We start from the raw sequence: 19573 nt of genomic DNA, 5'->3' as shown, positions 1-19573 counted from the left end.
AACATGCAAAGTCCATGGCTCAGAGTTCAAAATAATCCTTATTTATCTTACACTGGACCTTGTTTAGATGGACTGCTGTCCTCACAGTCAGAGCTGTGTCCCTGAGATGTCTTAATTAAGGACATCCCCTCTCCATGACAACATGAAGATCCAAGAAAGATCCAGAAAAACCTGACTGAACTGAGATTATGGCTCATTCACTACCTCCACATAAAATAATCTCATTATTTTAAACTTTAGCATGCTTACTTTGAGCATCCACCATTGTAACACATAAACAGGTTCTCTTCAGTATAGAGCTGAGGTTCTGGCTTAATAGGGGATTTTACATGAACTATAGTGCAAAAAAAAATGACTCCAACAGGTGATCATGTTTGGTTTATACATATTTTATTTGGTGTATTTACAAACAAGCACATGCAGGAGCTGAACAGTGACTGACACTAGAGGGGCACTCTATACGCAACAGTAGGACAACGGGATGTCTACGGGCTACATGACACCAGAGAGGAGAGGGAGGAACAGAACTAACTGTCACTCACACACACAGGTGAAAGTGCAGGATGCGCTGACAGAGAAGTGCTCGAACTCATCTCTGCTTTCACTTCACATACACGCACATACACACGGCCATGCGTGCATTTTCGCACACGAAAAACCCGGATAATTAGCGAGCTATTCCTTTCAGAAACCTCAAGATCAATAAATAATACATCCCATAAATAAATAGCTTTTAAACAAATGCATTTAATCTCACATCGGAAACAAACAAACTAAATGTGTCTACTGATATTTTATCTGTATCTAGACTTTGTTTCTTTTATTTCTTTTAATCACTTGTGTTGGCATTTTTTTTCCTGATAATGAGTTATGACACTGGTTTAAGTTAATGCTACTGGACTGTTGCCAGCAATCGCATGCTACACTGAAACTCTGCAGAACTGATCTTTTCCCTGATTGATCAATAGCAATGGAACTTTCCTGCTGATTGAATAGAGGTCCTTTAGCGTTAGCCTTTCCTGGCCGCTTAAAAATCGCCCTCCTTCTTTTTTTAATTTAAGCACTTATCGTTTTATGCTTCCGGTTTCCTCTTGCATGATAACATCAAATTAAAATCGACTTTATAACAAACTAAACACACTTCTAGTTGCGCATTTAAATATATGCATAGTCATAGATACAGATAACTAATAATTATGTGACACAAAACAACAGGTTTTTTTTTCTTTTCATTTAAGCAACAACAAAACAAACGAATCACTTCCACTGCTACCACTACCATTAATATCAATGATTATGATCGGCAAACATGGGGTTAAGATAAATACAAAAGCTGAGGTACGAGGTGAAGACCAGCCACCAAACCCACAGACTTGTAGCATTTATGAATCGACATCACATCTGGGGTTTTTCTCACTGCGTTCATTTGAAATTCAGACAGTGCCGAGAAAGCGGGGCAGACTTTTGTGAGGGTTTTTGCTAAAACCCACGGAGGCTCTGTGAGATTCTGGCTACAGGTCGCTGTCGTCTATAACTTTGTGGGATATCTAAGATGTTTTCATTCAGAGCATTCGTGGTACATTACAGTGCATACAGAGTTTAAAAGGTATGAGCTCAATTTAATCATGTTATGAATATGATGACAATGGCAATACATAAAGCGCACAATAGGGAAGATACTGGATTGCATACTTAAAATAAACACATATTCATTTGTTTTTGCATGTATGACATCCGCTTCATGTTGTTGCAAATGTAAAGATGAATAATCACTCCATCAATACGGCTGCAGCCTTAAGCTGCTACTTTCTCATATTTATCTACCTTTCTATCTATCTTGGTAATATCAATCTCGTTTTATATAGCTATATATTTATATATATATATTTTTATATGTATATTTATACAGTCAAATACAGTAGCAGAAACATGTCAAACACACATAAACTAGGTGAGAAAGATGAGAGGTCAATAAGGGTAAAAGGTCAATAGAACGGGTCTACACAGCTACAGTTCACTACATTACTACGCAGTATGCAACAGGAGCTACGGCCCACTACTCCGACATGCTTTCCCCACTGGACGACCTGCAGCCAGGCTGTCGACCGCCGCCTCCTCGCGACAGATAGCCGCTGATTTGAACGCACTCGAGTGTGACAGACTGCAAAGAATTTTGGCGATCGCTTTCAGATCAGCGGCCGGCAAGCAAGGCGGAAATGGAGAAAAAAGGCATTTGAAGGGATAATTCACTCGAGGATCAAAGGTCTTCTGGTTTGAAATGATCCAAGTTTGAGTCGAGTCATTATTTCGCACCATCTGCTCAATTCCTGCTGCTAAAATCTATTAGTTGAACGCTACCAAACTGAAATGATTGTGATGGGAAAAGCTCCAATATGTTCATAATGGGGGGGGGGGGGGGGGGGGGGGGGGGGGGGCTGCAGATTGCCTCTGATGCACATAAAGCACAACAGATGGTGTTATGCCCTTAACTCAAACTGTAACCGAGCCTGTGTGAAATATCCCTTTCAGAGTAGTGCAGCCTTACCATAACCTCTCAATACTCACCTAAATTATATATATATATTTTTCATAATTATTTATTGATTTTTTTAGTGTTGATTAAGTGCAGCAGTTATGGTCACATGATGAGAGAGGTGTAGCCAATAGGTACCAGCCCCTCTTTGTCTCCCTGACGACAGCGAATCCAGTCTTGATCGACGCCTCCTAACACCACGAGCTCCTCCCCTTTGCGGAAGCTGAGCTCGGAACCGGATCCAGCGTGGTCACACAGCGTTCGCACCGACCTGGGACAGAAGACACTGTCTCAGCCGCAGTGATCGACGTTTACACCAGCCACAAAGAGTAACGTCAGCGTATAATGTCAGACGGGATGAGTCACCGTTTACAAGACTTCAGACTGATAACAGCAGCTATTCTGGTGTCTCTGGTATAACCCCTGCCGCCCTTATCAGTGGGGAAAAATATTGATTTGCAAAAGAAAAGACATAAAAATAACTGTGTCACCCACTGTGACCATATTAGTCTTTTGAAACCAGATCTGGGTGAAAAATAGAGGACACTGCACACTCACAAGGCAGACAAACCCTATCATCTAATTTACTCTGGATGGAAATGTAAAATTTGACTTGAAACCAGCGATTGAGACCATAAAATCATTGGGACAACTTACTGACATCACGGGTCAATTTTTTTTGTCACAGGTGTGTAAACAATGGGGCTTCTCAGATGAGAAGAGAGCATGCAGATTTGAGGCACTAGCTTGGTATCACTACTCATACCTTGAAGTTGGATCCATCTTTCATATGCAGACTAGGATCCCACTTGTGTAAAGGTCTGACCCAAAATTACACTGCTGTCATCTGATTTTTGCCAGTTTTGGGCTTTGAGATGTTACCATTCACTTAACAAAGACAGTCTACATCAGGGGTGTCCAACTCCAGTCCTCGACAGCTACTGTCCTGCAGCTTTTAGACGCATCCTTGCTCCGACACACCTCAATCAAATGGATGGCTTGTTATCACCTTTGCCAAACTTGATGGCGTGCTGAAGAGGTAATCCAACCATTTGATTCAGCTGTGTTGGAGTAGGGACGCATCTAAAAGCTGCAGGACAGTAGCTCTCGAGGACTGGAGTTGGAGACCCCTGGTCTACATTATAAAGGCCAATATAGGTCATATAAATGTATTTAAAACTTGGAAACAGAATCAGCGCTTGCAACAGTAACAGTGAGAAAACAGCAATGCTGTGTCATTGCTCCTTATCCATCATTGCCATCACTTTATGTCTGCTGTACCTGAGTGGTCTGGGTTTGTCCTTCATCTCCAGTGTGTCGACATCTTTCTCGGACTCTGATCCGGTCTCTCCCAGAGTCTCGGGGATCTTTCTCAGCATTGGTGTGGAGCTGCTGCTCACCATTCGGGTCAGCGCAGTGACACCGGGTGCAAACCACTGAGAGGGACGTCTGAGGAAAATTACAGAAACTTGGAAAATTACAAACAGGCATGAGTCACAGACAATTGTCTTCAGAAGCTGATTTAATTTAATTTATTCAATTGATTGATTATCAGTAAAACCAATTTCTGTAGTCTAGACTACATAATAACTATTACATATTTAATGACTGACCTGGTTGGTTGTGTGTGACCTGTCGGGCTGGTGGGAGTTTTGGAGGCTCCAAAGAGCCGGCCCAGACCCCAGGGAACCTGAGTACTACCGCTGACTGGAGTGTAGTCGCTTCCTGCCTGAGCCTGGAGATCTGGCAGATCTGTGTTCATCTCATCCTTCTTCACTGCAGAGAGGCTCAACTCAGCCAGATTCTGACTCAGTCGGCCTCCCCAGCGCACCACAGCACCCCATCCTTGTTGAATTACCTGTAAATAAAAAAAACAGATAAATTAATTTCTGCATAATCACACAATCATCATTGAATAGAAAGGCAGAGGAGTTGAACAGTTGTGGCTACCTGTCCTGCCTGCTGAGCGAGGCTGTCTTCCTCAACGTTAGGAGGAGGCAAATCTTCAATTTCTTTTTCCTGGACCCACAACAGTTGAGGACTCGTCTCCTCCTGAGTGACTGAAGCCTTTGTGGGTCCAAAACTGGTATCTGTTGACGCTGCCGATCCTCCATTATCTGAATTAGTCACAGGTGATGATTTAGCATCTTTAGCTGACTGATGATCTGGGCTTCCAAAGTCTACTTCTGAGAGGCTTTCACTGTATCTGCTGTCTGGAGTTTTGGATTGAGACCCATTTATTGCTGTCTCATTTGTTGAAAGCTGGGATCCAGGATCCGGAAAGGGAGGGCTGGGGATCTCTGGCCTGTGACTCTCTGGCTCTAAATGGTGGTGCTGGAAGAGCAGGTCGAGGTTGAAGGTGAGCAGGCTCAGAGGCTGCAACACAAGGAGCAGCTCCTCAAACAGAGGCTGGCAGGCGGTCTGCGACAGACGCATAAAAGAGGTGGGGTGGTAATAGGTCTCCAGCACATCTGAGAAAAGAGAGCGCGCGAGAGAGAGAGAGAGAGAGAGAGGTCAGTTTCAGTATTTACATTTATGCTTGTAACCAGATTTGCACCACGACATGAAAATAATGGCATTTATCGCTGCTGTCAATGTATCGTTTAGAGAATCCAACTAAACAAATTCAGGACGTAAACACATGTCCACAGCTTTTACAAGAATATTCTCATGAATTCTTTTCAATGAAATTAATATGAGGAATATTAACAGCCTCTAGAGAAATATTAATGTTTACGTCTCGATCAAATGCAGCCGTATAAAAGGTTTGACATGCAAGAATAAGGTCCCAAATCCAATTAATAGTATTTTGCCATTAAGCTTCAATATTTGAAAAGAAATACGTACAAATTTCAACAGAACAAAATGCTGCATTTGAAAAATATTAATTAGTCCTGTATAGCATATACCTACATCAAGAAAACAGCCTGCTTTGATGAAAGAGTTTTTCTGCTTTCCCGCGTCATCTGAAGTGCTTCGCTTTCCTTCTCTCTGGATGATTCATTTACTGAATCAATTGGAGATCTTCGAGTTTGAGAGTTAAAAAATGTGTAAAAATGAGTCTGGTTGCTCAGCAGGTGACCACGTACCCTATGGTCAGTGTTCGGTGGCACAGGTTGAGTCTGACCCACAGCCCTTTGCTGAGTGTCTTCCCCCTTTCTCTCTCAACACTTACCTGTTTTCTTCTGTAACCTCGTCTTACAGTGTCGCAAATCACCTGCTCTAACTTTGAACTGTGGACAGGTTCTTTTTACATGAACGCGTGACTGCTCTTCTCAATCAGCCCGTCACAGCAGCTGCTGTGGAGCTCACCTTTGCAGGAAATTCTGAAGTCACTGATCAGGCAAGCGGTCTCCTGATACTCTGAGTTCATTTCATTTATTCATCAAACAGGGGAAAATCCCCTGCATTTGCATCCCCACCCTGGCAAACTGCACCCTGCTCATAACTGCAACAACTGCTAGAAGAGAGGAAAACTTACCACTGCAAGACTGAAGGTAAGACAGCCAGAAGTCAAGAAGCTTGGTACTACGAGACAAAAACAGAAAGAAGATGAGTAACGAGGATACAAAGAAGATACGTGCACAGAAATTATTATGCAGTTTAGGCCGGATTTACTAAGTGGAGCAAATTACCAAATGCAGAAATGCGCCCATGTGAGTGGAAAGTTATGTGGGTGATCTACTAACAATGTGCTAATTTATAAACAAGAATGCAGGCAGTTGATTTCAGCATTCTGCAAGAGCAGCACAAATTAGCAGGTTAAAAACAAGCAGCCTCGATGAGGGTGTAGTAAAACAGTGCAAGTACAGGTTTTACTCAAGTGTTTCTCTCTGAAAACAGTGAGAGAATTCAGGAAAATGACAAGCAGTTGGAGGAGAGACAATATCTTTAATATAAGGTTGAACTCCACTGTTAGAAATGACTGAAGACTGAGTGTGAACCTGAGGACTGAGACTCCGGTGCAGCGCAGACGAGAGCTGCGTTACTACACACTATGTGTAACAGCTGACCTGCACCATGTGTAGGAGAACACAAATCACTATTTATTGTTGGTGTCTTACTGAAGATACTGTTACTGTGCCGCTATGCAAGTGCATGATCTGCTTTTTTGTTTCCTGCAGGCTGTATGAAGCGCTAAATACCTATTTCAGTCAATATTACATATTGTAAGATGAAGACATTTTTCTAACACATTAACAAAGATCCCGTTTTCATTTCAGCTCCACATTCCAATATGGTATGTAACAGCTCTGATAGAGAGGAGCAAAAATAAATAAATAAACTGAAATGAGACTAAATGCCTGAAACACTGAAAACCATCAGCTCACTCTAAAATATAACCCTGTTGCCTATTTAACATCAGGACTCTTCAGTTCACTTCAGTTTGGTTAAGTTAGGCTCCACTTCATCAAAATACCAGTATTACTACGGACCACAAATATGTGGAGCTCAGATCTAAGCGTGCAGAGTTAAGACCGAGCGAAGAGTTACAGGATGTAGTCGAACCTTTTACACACACTCACAACTTTGACCCATCCACCCATGTCGTTACGTACTCACACTGGTATCCTGTCATTCCAAATAAATGAACACTGCTAATGCAACTATCACAACAACACCAGGCACAAAATGTAACAAGTCTTTTTTCTATGTTCAATTTACTGCAATTTGAGGTATATGAGGTAAATGAATGCCACAAAATGGTTTTGTGGTTGCGCAGAACCATTAGTAAATCTGGCCTTGTGAGTGCAATAATAAAATGAATAGCATGCTCTTAAACGAGTCGTCAGTGGAGATCAAGGATTGTTAATAGCCACTGCTTACTTCAGTAGGCCGAGGAGGAATGCGTTGAACCTGTGTTTGCTCTGTCTGAGCTGGGGTAGCTCTCCAACTCGAACTTGCAGACTGAACAAGGCATGAGTTTTAGGACCTTGGAAGATCGGTTGGGAGGAAGAGGATAAAATGCACAGAGAGAGAGAGAGAGAGAGAGAGAGAGATCAATGAAGGACCTTACAGAAGTGAGTGAAAAATTGCTGTGAAGCTTGGCACTCGTAGGCCAATCAATATCTGTGTCCTGGTGTTCACTTTATTCAGCATTTTAGATGATAAAATCAACAAGTATTGACTGGTGTGGGAGAAAAGTGGAGACAGACGAATTGCAGAGTTTATCACTATCAACCAGGAAACCAAACCTCAAGAGGAACAACAGGATAATATCTGATTTTTAATATCCACGGCTATGATGCATGATATGCTACCTGCCCTGGTTGAAGCCTGGACCAGACTCCAAGCAGAGTTTGGCCTTCTGCCTGCAATCAGGTCACTCTGGTAGGGTTTCAAGCCATCAGTCAGCAAGCTGTGGAGGGCGGGGCAGAGGCACTGCAGCACCAGACGGCCCAGTGATGGATTTATAGCGCTGTCTCCTGATAAGGCCTGAGGAGAGGAGAAGAAAGGAAGGGAGCACGGTTTGGGGGGGGAAAAAAAATGGGTGTTTGGTGAGAAGGAAGATGTGCAGCGATTGGACAAGAAGATGAAAAGGATGACTCAAAGAGAGAGGGAGGGGTGGAAAAGGGGGATTGTGTGATGATGATCAACATGATGTAATGAGGGATGATTTGGGTGGTGAGTGAGCAGCAAGTTGACAAAGAAATTCTTGTGACTAAGAAACTGGGTTATCTTAAGATACTCTAGTACCCGATTAACTGAGGAAGACTGGAGGAAGGCACACAATAGTCAAAACAAGAAGGAAGAGGGGAAATATTTTCAAAGGTACATAATGAATTTAATACACCATGAAGTTTAGCCAAAAAAACATAGATTATAAAGGGTGACTAAAAATGAAAAAGCACACAGTCCTTCTAGCTACTGTCATCAAACCAGCAGGTACTGACCTTCTGAACCACAGTCCTTGAAGAACTGAACTGGGCCAATATGGCTTCCACTGCCACACTAACTGCGCCTACCAGGGCTAGAGAGGAGAACCGGGTGTAAAGCTGGTTAGAAGAGCGTGCACAGACAAACAAACGCACATCCTGCACATGTACATCCAACCCCACCTTTCTTTTCCTGTAGGCACAGAGAGGATAGGCCAAGACCTCTCATTGGATGCTTCACATCCTCGCCCATCCAGGGTGTGTCTGTCTTCAGCACAGAGCCAGCGAATGAGACACTGCGAACAGCTGACAGCGATGGTAAACAAAACCCCAAATAAATATATATCGCAATTACTTTGTATGCAAGTGATAAAAAAAATACAAATTAACAAACTTAAAAAAAAATGAATCGCCACCAAAAGAAACAAAACAACTAAAATATTAGCATTATTAGCAGGAGCAGTTAAGCAATGAAGAAGCCAGATAGAAGCAGATGGAAGCAGTCGTTACTGCTGACGACAAACAGTGAGCGAGCACATCCTGTAGGATTACTGTGATGAGGTTTTCACAACTGGATCTGTGAACACAACTTTTTGTCTGCTTCAGGGCTAAACAGGATCCCATGCAATTAACCTCAACTCACACAAACACAGTTATACAAATACTCACATACTTAATATAGGCATACACGGAGGAACTGCAGAGCTAGGAACAAACAAGTGTAGGAACTACCACAAGAACCAGGTCAGAAGAAAGTACATCCATGTGCAAAGGGTAGGTGTAAAGTACATTTTGCTGTTTATATAAATGTATTTATATAAACTAGATCGATAAATGCAAATGTGTACAATGGACAGGATGCCGTGGATCTTAACCGAACACAGAACAAATAAAAATGAAAACTTTATTTATTTATTAGCATCACATCATCATCAAGCAGCTACTTAAGGTTCGCTTTGCATGAAATGCACGTGTCTGTGTGGGTACACCATGCAAAAACAAAAAGACGACAAGAACAATATCGGGACAAAGAGACAGACAGGTGAGGAAAGACAGACAGAGAGAGAGAGACAGTGATGAGAGTGACTCTAGACACCTTGTGACAGAAACAGCTGTTACCCTTCTGAAGGCCCTTTGCGGATTTGAAAGGACAGAGCAGATAAGACGTATCAGATGGCCTGCAGGGAAGCACCTTCTGATATATAAAACAGCTACAGTTACCTAGTTCTTTCAAATCTGCAAACCCCCGGGGCCATAGGTGACACAAGCGTGTAGGCCACCACATCCAGACGAGAGAAGAGAGACAGAAATAGAGACAGACAGAGAGATAGACAGACATGCGAGATGTCAGACAAGGAGAAAAAGTGTAAGATGTATGGAGAGAGAGAGAGATCTTACTCGCCACGCGTGACTGCAGAGGAGCCTGGTGGAGTTTTGGGGGTAGGGGGGGCGCCCTGGGCGGTATAGGAGGGTAGAGGTTTGGATAGTAGAGGGGAGCAGCGAGGGCAGGCAAGGTGTGCGAGCGGGGGAAAAGCGGGGAGCTGAGGGAGGAGCTTGCTGCACCGGGAGGGGGTGCTCCGGAGCGATGGGGAGGGGAGAGGGCTCCGATAGGAGAGAGGCGGGGGGGAGCCCCCCTGTGAAGAGGGCAGTTCTTAGGGTGGTACAGGTAATAGGTGGGGAGGGGAGGGAGATCTTTGGATGTCCTAGCCTTGATGCTGACCTGGTCTGTGTGTGAGAGTGAGCGCTTCTCTGAATACATCGAATCCCTAGCACCAATGCTGTTTGAATACATCATCATAACATCGATATTCTTATACGGTGTGGTGCAACCTGGAGCTTCAGCGGTGCTGCTAACAGACACGGCGTTGGCATCATTCTGCTTCTCTGAATCACTTTGGTAAAGGGAGTCAAGATTGCAGATTGACTCAGTTGCAAAGTCCCTTTCATTGGTTTTGGGATCGCTGTTATATTGGTAAGCTGAATGTGTGTTTTGCTTAAACTTATCCCCACAGTCACGTGGAGACTCTACACCAAAAGCAGCCGGGGATTCATCTTTAAACCCAGAGCTCGATTCATCTCTGTGGATACAAGCTGAGTGGACAGCAGGAGTCCACCGTGTGTTTCTGTGTGTGTCTGTGGGCCCTTGGCCTACATGACTGCGGGGCCTGGGATCTGCAAGGGGGTGGGAGTAACAGTAGCCTGGGCGAAAGGAAGGGATAGCGGTGTGGAGGAAGTAGGGTTGGGAGGACTGGGCGAGGGAGAGCGGGGGTGAGGAAACTGCTCGGTTCAAAGGGAGAGCAAGGCCAAAAAGTGCAGGAGTTCGGGTGGAGAGGGCAGACGCACAAGCATAAATGGTAATGAGGGAGCGATGATGCCAAAATGGAGACAACCGAATGGAAACAAACCAAACAGGATGGATAAGTGAGAAAAACAAGGAAGATAAAAGTAAGAAAGAGGCGGCAAAGAAATGGGAAGGAGAGAGAGATGCAGAACATGTTAGTGTCTGTTGAGAGAAAAAATGCACATGTGTATTCTAGCAGTCATCTTCAAAACACCATGCAGTATTTATTCCAGTCAAACGTCTGATTGACAGTTACACACCGACGGTGCATAGAAGTCAATGGAGCTGATTTATGAAGAGCAATAAACACAGTCTTTCGCTTAGGAGGGGTCTGACATGACAGGAAATGACACGGAGGCTGTAAAAGAATAATTACGGAGCAGTCTCACAGCTGCACGGTAGAAGGACTCGGTCTGTCATTCACTCGCTTAATTCATCATAATTAAAATGCCATTCCTGAAGAGTCATCCTACTACAACACGTGTTAAGAATCCACGTTTTCTTTGTGACATCAGATTTCTGTTTGACACCTGAGAGTTATGAGTGATAACCACAGTCAGTGACTGGTGTTGCTAAACGTTTTGTACTTTACTGCAGTGCGTGCTGTCATCACCTCCGGATCACCTTCTCTCTCACTCTCTGCTTTTAGTTTCTATCTCTCTCTACCTTCTTCCCCACCACCCCTCCCTTCTCCACCAGTACAGCAAAAACTGTACTGCTGAGTCAGTCAACAGATAACAGATTTCTGTTCCTTTCTGCTCAATCATCAGGCCCGCCTTTGTGGAAATTCAGAGTGGCACCCCGACTCTCGTTACACTGTATTTACCTTAAACTAAAAAAGGAGCTAGAAAGCAACCATACCTTGGTTAGACTTGAGCTGTGTCTGAACTGCAACAAATACATGATACTTCCTAGTTTTCTGACCCTGGCTGGCAGTAATTGGTCCATGTACTAAGATCCACCCCTTCAGCTCTTAAAGGTGTATACACCTATCCCCCAAACCTACCTCACTGCAGTGGTTTTGAGAAAAGATCTGAAACTTTTAACCTATAAATTTTTAACCTATAAATCATTTAGAAAAAATTATCCAGTCTTGGTTTTAAACACCCTGCTGTACATGAACAACTTAGTTTTAATGTAGCCTAATGTAGGACCATATGAGCTACGTAACCTGATCTGAGCTATCTGTGCTGCAGGGAGCAAAGGGTGGGGTGTTGGGGTGGAGACAGCATAAGTAAAAACACATAAATGTCCCAAAACTGGGATTCAAAACTATTAAAGAAGCAGAGAGAGAGGGGAGAAGGAAAATATTTCAGGATGCCAACAAAGAAAGAAAAAAACAAAAACAGGAAACAGGAAAAAGTCTGATTTAAAGTGAGTGAGCTCCATTATTCCTCTCCCCCTCAATCTGAAGAGTGGATGAATAATTGAATAAGTCTGTGATGACATCACACACTGATAACCCGTACAGGAAATACTGGCTGGAAAGTTTCCAACCTCCCCTTTCTCCTCATATTACCTTCACTAGCCTCACTATATTCTTCCATCTCTCACTGTTGTGTTCACATTTCTTACTCCCCTATCTAAAATCACCCTGTTTATCCCCTGCCATCGCATCATTGCATCATCCTTTTCAGTGACTCATGTTCCCGCTCCATCTCTCTTCCGTGGCTCCATTTATCATTTCCACAAATGAGTGTACTTTTTTTTTCATTTCCCTTGGCTTTCTGTTTCTTTTCATTGTAATGTCAAAGGATATTATTTGTGCATCACTGAAGAACTGAGCAAGACGACTGTGAGCGTGCCTTTTCCCCATCTGTTCCTCTCCATCATCTGCCCGTCCCAGATCTGTTCTGTCATCCAATTTGCTCTGACTTATTTTTGTGTGTTTACTTTCTTCTATGCACATGCACAGGCAGGACTGTACTTTGTGTTATTGAATATAACTTCCAATTTACTACCACTAAAATCACACTCACCTGAAGTTCTTGATTCAAAAGTCCGTCCTCCATCAGCTTGTCCTCTCACCTCCACCTCCTCCTTTAGTTTGTCCTTCCCTTCTTTTTCTTCCTTCTTAATTTCTTCCCCCTCCCACTCTCTGCCCAAGGTCCACAGGCTGCTGTCACTGACTGAGCAGCCAATCTTCTGTGATGGGCACAACTCTAGTTGCCCCCCCTCCTTATCAGCTCTCTGGAGCATTTCCTGCAGAGCAGCCATTGAGGTGAGGGCTGGCGGCGGCTGCATGAAGAGGGCCTGAGCCTGAGAGGTGTACTCCCACTGGCTGCCATCACTTCCCTCCTTATGTTTCCTCCACTTTAAGTTGTAGAGTATATCTGGATCTGGAGTGATTATTGTGGGGTCAGGATCGGGCTCAATGATCACCTTAGTCGGAGGAGAGGAGCTCTTGTTGCGGAAACGCAACTCTTTAAAGGTTGTGACCTTTGGAGCTGACCCTGGAGAGGTACCTGACGAATTGGGCTTCTTTTGGGTTTCCACATATGCCTTTCTCTTTTCTAGGGGTGGCAGCTGTGGTGGGGCTTCACACTCAGGTGTGAATGCTATCAGCCAATCAAAACGCTCAGGTTGTTCAGAGTTGGCGGGCAGAGTGCTGACTTTGAGGGATGGCAAACATGGAGGAATGGGTGGCAGAGGGCGAGGGGGAGGAGGAGGCGGCGGTGACTCTGGTGGCTCAGCAGAATAACGGGAAGCCCCAAAGCTCACATTCTTTGCTTTATCTTCATGTGTATTGCTTAAACTGTAGTACTGGTCGAATGCCAAGCCAGTGTTTTTCTTCCTTCTCCTTGCCATCTCAGTAAATGACGTTGTTCTCTGTGTGTCTCTGCCCTCCTCTTTCTTTTTGCCTTCTTCAGCTATATCTGCTTTTTGATCTCCCTCCAACTTTTCAGTGCCAACCCATTGATCTCTGGCCACCAGCTGTGTGTCAGGCTCACTTTCCTCTTCTCTGTACCGCAGACTGAACTCTTGCGACTCCAGAGATTTCGGTTTCATGAAATTATCTCCATCTCCCTCGTCTTCTAACCCCCCGACACAGACACCAAGCTCAGGGCTGAGTTTGAGGAGCTCAGCTTGGGTAAGTCCAGCAAGCATGAGCAGTTTCCGAATCTCTACATCCAATGCGTGGAAGGATGGTGGAGGAGGCAGCGCAGGTGGAGGTGGTATGGCAGGAGGAGAGGAAGAGGAGACTGAGATAACAGGTGGAGGAGGGAGTGGTGGGGGGCGGGTGGTAGGTGGGGGGAGGGACATGGGGGTCTTTTCCTGTTCGGCTTGAAGAGCCGCGAGGCGCTGCGCTTCCTTCCGTGCGAGGTGTCGCTTTCGAGGTGGAGGGATAGGAGGTGTTGGGGTGGGGATAGAGGGAGGTGGAGAAGGGGTGGTATACAGAGTGAGGTAAGGAACTGGCTTAGAAGCAGGGAGAGGAGGAATGGATGGTGGAGATGAAGGTAGGGATTTCTCACACCTAAAAGTGGTGAATGTGGGGGATGAGGAGTTAGGTGAGAAGGTAGACAATGTAGGAGAGGTGGAAACAGCAATGGAGGTGGTCTCTCTGCTGATATTTATGTAGGTGTGGAGGTCCGAGCTCACGCTGGCATGTCGCGCTGGAGGTTTTGGGGGTCTAGGTGGCGGTTCAACAGGGGAAGGTGTGAGGGAATCTGGAACGAGGGGATCTTCACAGTCTGACGGAGCGGTTAAGTCGACCCCGGCATCGGAAAACTCCTGAGATTCTCCCATCGTTCCATCATGTGTTTTATACAGCTTCCAGGGAATGTCAATGTTGCCCATTTCATCCATGACATCCGAAAGGTCCTGCTCATCCAGATCTCCAAGATCAAGTCCCTTCTCGTGGAGTCTGGCAATGTAGGTCAGTTTTACTTCCCTGTTCACCTTTTCCAAACGATCCAGGTGATCTAAGCGATCCCGCAGAACATCCCAGTGCTGTTCCCCGTCCAGATCCCAGCGAGCCACTTGGATCACCTGGCTGAATCGCTCCATTTTCCCAAATTCTCCGACCGATTCTAGAAAGTCAAGTAAGCCTAATTTGGTGACCTCAGAATCATCTTTGACTCCTAAGTAGTCAGGGGAAGGTGAGTCAAGCGCAGAAGGGTAACCCTCATCTGGGGAGCAAGGTGGACTCGGGGAATGAGATGTTAAACAGAAGGGATTTCGGTTCAGAGGGAGGGATGGAGGTGAGCGAGCAGGAGGCTTGCTATCAGGGCCTTGTAGGAGAGAGTGGTCTTTGGAGGAAAGAGAGACGGACAGATTGTCTTGATCTTGGGAAGAGCAGATGGAGGCAGATTGATCGGCACAGTCAGACTCCAGATCAGAACAGGAGCTGATGGAAGTGGAGGAAGAGGAGGTAGAAGAGGAGAGCGAGAACTCCAGGAGGGAGGGGGGACAGTCGCAGCACGAGGGGACCAGGGTGTCATCATCTTCATCATCATCGTTATCGTCCTCTTCATCATCAATCTCAATATCCCCGCTGCTCTCTTCCTCATCATCTTCCTCCACCTTTGCATTTTTCTTATTGTCTACTTCAGTGTTTTCATCTGAAATCTTCTCTTCATTTTCCAGACTGGCAGCAGGGCAGGCAGAAATTTCCATCTGGGCCTTTGCCTGTGCCTGCTCCTTGGCCCCGGTCCCATCCTGCCTCAGGGGCATCGGGGCCGGTGGAGGCGGTAGCTGCAGTTGATGTCTGAGGGAGATGGTGTTGTTGTTGTTGTGGTTGTGGTTGAACATGCTGTTGTTGTCCTGCGGGGATCGGCCATCACAGCATAGACACGGGAGGCTCGGCTCGTTGCAGTTCGGGTCAACAGGAAGAACCGAGGGAAGCGGAGGAGGCGGATCCGCTGCGGGTACAATTTGAGTTGCTGCAGATGCACGGGCATTCTTGGGTTTGGGTTTAGCTAGTTTAGAGACAGTAGAACCCTGTTTCTGTGAGCTTAACCTGGACTGGCTTACTGGAGCTCGAGGCTGTACGCCCACTCTGGTCCTGGAGGGAGCAGTGGGACCCTTGGTGGCCCGGCGTGGGGACGGCGTGGTGATTGTGTTCATGTTTTTATCCTCCCTCTGAAACCCAGGGCCGTGAGACTTTGGTGCAGCTAAGTTATTGGTCCGTCTGCTGACGTCAAAGCGCCGCGGTTTCGGCGGCTGAGAGGACTGCATTGTGGGAATGGGACTTTTTTGGATATTCTGATATTTCTGTTGCTATGGAAACAAGTATTGTAGAGCCTCCAAACTATGACGCGCCGTGACAGTCACATCTTGGCGTGACTCCCAAGATCCTGTAACATCAAAGAAGACACACAGTGAATAACAAATACGAGCAGCTTCTGCTCATCGCAGAGCGATTTCTTACTCTACACATGTTTGCATATTAGGTTTAAGCTTTGAAGCGAACCCATCATCGAGACTATTCATTAAAAGGCAACTGCTTTTGAGGGTTTTCTGTTCTGTAATTATCACAGCCCGGGAAGTCACACACTGTGACTCACAGTTAGAGTAGCACATTGTCAAGCATTGCCCCTTAAAATAAATACGTTGAGAACTCTTAGTAGTTAATTTTAATTCCTCTGTGTGTGTGTGTGTTGAGGTGGGATTTTTTCTTTTAGTATTAAAGGTGAGCATACCAATCCAAACAATAAATGCAAAACCAACCAAAAGTAAAAAACAAACAAACAAATAAAATATTTAAAACCAAGTGCAGCAGATTACACTGCTGTGTAACACGGTGTTAAATTATAACTGTACACTTTCACACAAAGTCTGGTTTACATTGTTTGAATTTTTATTATTATTTACTACATCCTTTCAAGCATTTATCAAATATAAACAGGTCAAATAAAGGTTAGTTTTTCCTGCAGGAAGTCAAACAAATCTGCTAACACATGCAGAGCAACCAGGATCATTACAGGTTTGATAGAAATATATAAGCCGGTGTGATGGTACTTAAATATAAGATTTGAAAACTAGATATCCAAATGCCATTCTGTCCTATCGTCAAAAAAATATATGGAAAAGATTTGCTCTTTCCATCCCACAGCCTCTCCAGCAGTCAGTTTCACTGAAAGTGAATCAGCAAGAGTCATAATCAAATAATCATTTAACCCTGTGAGGTCTTAGTCATCATTGATAAGCCCTGACCATATGCTGTGGATACAAATCAAAGGGACTTTTTCTTGAGAAAAAATGCAAATAATTTTTTAGACTTTTTTTATACTGGCAAACTGGCTCTCTAATGTGGCAGTGGTTTACATCTTTGCCTAAAAAAAATGAAAGATTTCCGGTTTGATCCTGGAAGGAAATCTGCCAAATTAAACATGAAGAGCTACTCACTGTGTCGGCCCCTTGTGAATGAGAGAGCAGCTAAAAGTAGCTCTATTATTTAGACTAGCAGAATTATTCTTAAAGCCAAAAATTAAATATTCTGACAGCTTTAGATATTAAATATTATATAAATATATTTAGATATTAAAATATTAAATATTCTGACACCTTAGGAATAAGATTTAGAGGTACTATGGTAGGTACTGAGACATCTAAAGACCACAGCTGGGACTCATCTGTTTGGAAAAATGTAGCCCTAACATATAAAATGTATGTTAGGGCTTAAAATGACTATTAATATGATCAAAAATATTATTCAGATCTGGGCACCTGTCCAGAGTGAACCCTACAATATCTGGGATAAGCTCCAGCGTCCCTGGGAATAATAATATCCACATAAACAAAAAATTACATTGTCATAATGGTGAGATGATGCAAACGGTGATAATAGTGTAATACAGAAGGTGGTGTCTTCCATACAAAATTTCGAATACTTAATTCCTGCAATCTTGCAGCTAAATAGATACTTTTAGAGCTTCTCTATTTGTATGCAGTGCTTCTGCAAGATACCTTCACGGCTCCTTTCATCTGCTGGTGTCACACAACACCCAACTATTCAAACACCCACCCACACACATGAAATGATTCTCCTTGTAATAATAATTGTCAGCTAATTTATAGTCTGATAACTGTCATCAGTTATGCTCGTCTTCACTGGGCTATGATATTCATGGAAATCTGGATCAAAAGAAACAAATCGTAAATAACAAAGAAAACACACATACATTTAAGTGGAGCATGAAATAATCACTCAGCGGTAGAGAACAACACCCAGTCTGCTTTTTAAAAGCCCATCTACTGAAGGCTATTGCTCATATATTCCTCCACAGTGCCCTTCACATCACTGAAGAATATAAATCACTGGAGTGCCTGTTTACACTGCTGGGCCTCCGTCGGGATGGCCCTTAGCAAACTAAGCCTTGAAATAAAATATAAAACACAGCATACCGTCATATGTAATGCAATCCGTCCTGTGCTCAGAGTTTAACCCTGTATCTATTGATCCCACAGAGCTGATGGAGACAGGGGTGGATGGGTGGAGGAGGGAGGAGGGGAGTACCTCCAACCCGCATCGCTCTGATAAACGGGCCCATACGCCCCTATTACAACTCAGACAAAAACCATCATTTTCACACTACAATTAGAACAGACAAAACAGTTATTTGCGTATTTACGCAAAGCTATCTAATCCGACAAATGCCACCGCGAACAGAGGAATTTATTGTCTTATCCTACGCAGTCTCGGGGGGGTAAGAGGAGGATTTTCTTACCCGATCGTCTCATGCAGGTTCGCTTGAAAGACATCTACATGCACGATAAAGCTGATAAAAATGCACTTGACTCACATTCAGATAAAGATGGATGAAGGTCTCCATCTCGTCGGGCTCTCTCACATCCCCAGTCCGTGAGAATGTGAATCTCGAATAGCCTCAGCATCTGTCTTCTCGCGAGCATCCAGAAATCCCCCCACCTCCCCCGATCAAACCACACCCCTTACCCCTCGCCTTATCATCACATTCAGTTAATCTATAGTCCTTTTTAGCTTTGCCTCCTTAAAATAATGAGTCTCAAGTGTTCACCGCCCAATTATCATGATTTATGCATTTGGTGATTTCTTTAACAGAAAATTAACTCATATAAAAAAGTCATATTTAATTGCGTTTAACTGCAATTTAAATACATATAGAAAAGGACAAAATTATTATCCTCTCCCAACACACACACACACACACACACACACACACAATTATTTCTATTTGTACATAATAACAAAATTATTTCAGAAACAAATACCATGACCAAAATTATTAGCTCGCTGAAAAACGGATCTTTTTATTGAGCTATATCATGAACCACTGCTGTGCAATGACATGCTATTATTTTGTAGTGCTCAAAGCTCAAGCTGACGGTTATCCTCCAAGTTAAACACAGTATAAAAATGTCAGCAAGGGTTTGAGTCGTCACTTGAGTAAAAATCATGCCAAAAACAGAAGATATCAGTTATGAGTCGAGAAAAAGACTTATTCATGCTGATAAAGCAGTAGATGGATATAAAACAGTATCACAGCATATCCAAGTGTCAAGAACTGGAGTGAGAAGTATCATCAAGAAATTCAAAGGGAGCCACACAATACAGACCAAGTCTCGTAGACGTAGGAAGCAAAAGATTTCAAACACTCTGGAAAGAAAAACTGTGAGAAATTTTGAAGTCAGACTAAAGTATGCTAAATATGCTGAGTGCTTTCCTCAGATGAGCTGAATCTAGAGCAGGGATGCTGCTTATGTTTGGAGAAAGAAGGGAGAGAAATACAACCCAAAGAACACCCGTATTGGGGGTACATCATGGTGGGGATGCTTCAGTGCATTTGGAATTGGGAATCTCATGAAAGTGGAAGGAATCACAAAGAAATAAGGATATGTGAA

General features: G+C 43.9%; 1 protein-coding gene across 2 annotated transcripts; it reads right to left on the bottom strand.

Moving 5' to 3' along the window:
• Positions 1–368: 368 nt before the first annotated feature.
• On the bottom strand, positions 369–18573 carry rusc1 (RUN and SH3 domain containing 1). 2 transcript variants are annotated; one of them, XM_082552219.1, is made up of 12 exons: positions 18496–18573; positions 12730–16047; positions 9808–10686; positions 8593–8715; positions 8428–8504; positions 7795–7969; positions 7361–7466; positions 6015–6061; positions 4484–5004; positions 4147–4391; positions 3815–3982; positions 369–2804 (listed from the first exon to the last, which is right to left on the bottom strand). In XM_082552219.1, exons 2-12 carry the CDS (start codon positions 15926–15928, stop codon positions 2639–2641), a joined length of 5706 nt encoding a protein of 1901 aa, XP_082408345.1. In that variant the 5' UTR covers positions 15929–16047; positions 18496–18573; the 3' UTR covers positions 369–2638. The 2 variants fall into 2 exon arrangements, with proteins under 2 accessions (XP_082408345.1, XP_082408346.1); XM_082552220.1 differs by lacking the exon at positions 9808–10686.
• Positions 18574–19573: the final 1000 nt, after the last annotated feature.

The sequence above is a fragment of the Aulonocara stuartgranti genome (genome assembly GCF_965226115.1).
Source record: "Aulonocara stuartgranti genome assembly, chromosome: 11".
Taxonomy (NCBI): domain Eukaryota; kingdom Metazoa; phylum Chordata; class Actinopteri; order Cichliformes; family Cichlidae; genus Aulonocara; species Aulonocara stuartgranti.
Note: the sequence above shows the minus strand (reverse complement) of the source record. Positions and strands in the feature narration are given on the sequence as shown.

Coding starts and splice junctions, on each gene's coding strand:
- rusc1 (XM_082552219.1), bottom strand. CDS start 15,928: ATGCAGTCCTCTCAGCCGCCGAAACCGCGGCGCTTTGACGTCAGCAGA. Junction 7,970..8,427: donor CAAGGACTGTGGTTCAGAAG/GTCAGTACCTGC, acceptor TCCTCTCCTCAG/GCCTTATCAGGAGACAGCGC. Junction 4,392..4,483: donor TCGCTCAGCAGGCAGGACAG/GTAGCCACAACT, acceptor TTTTATTTACAG/GTAATTCAACAAGGATGGGG.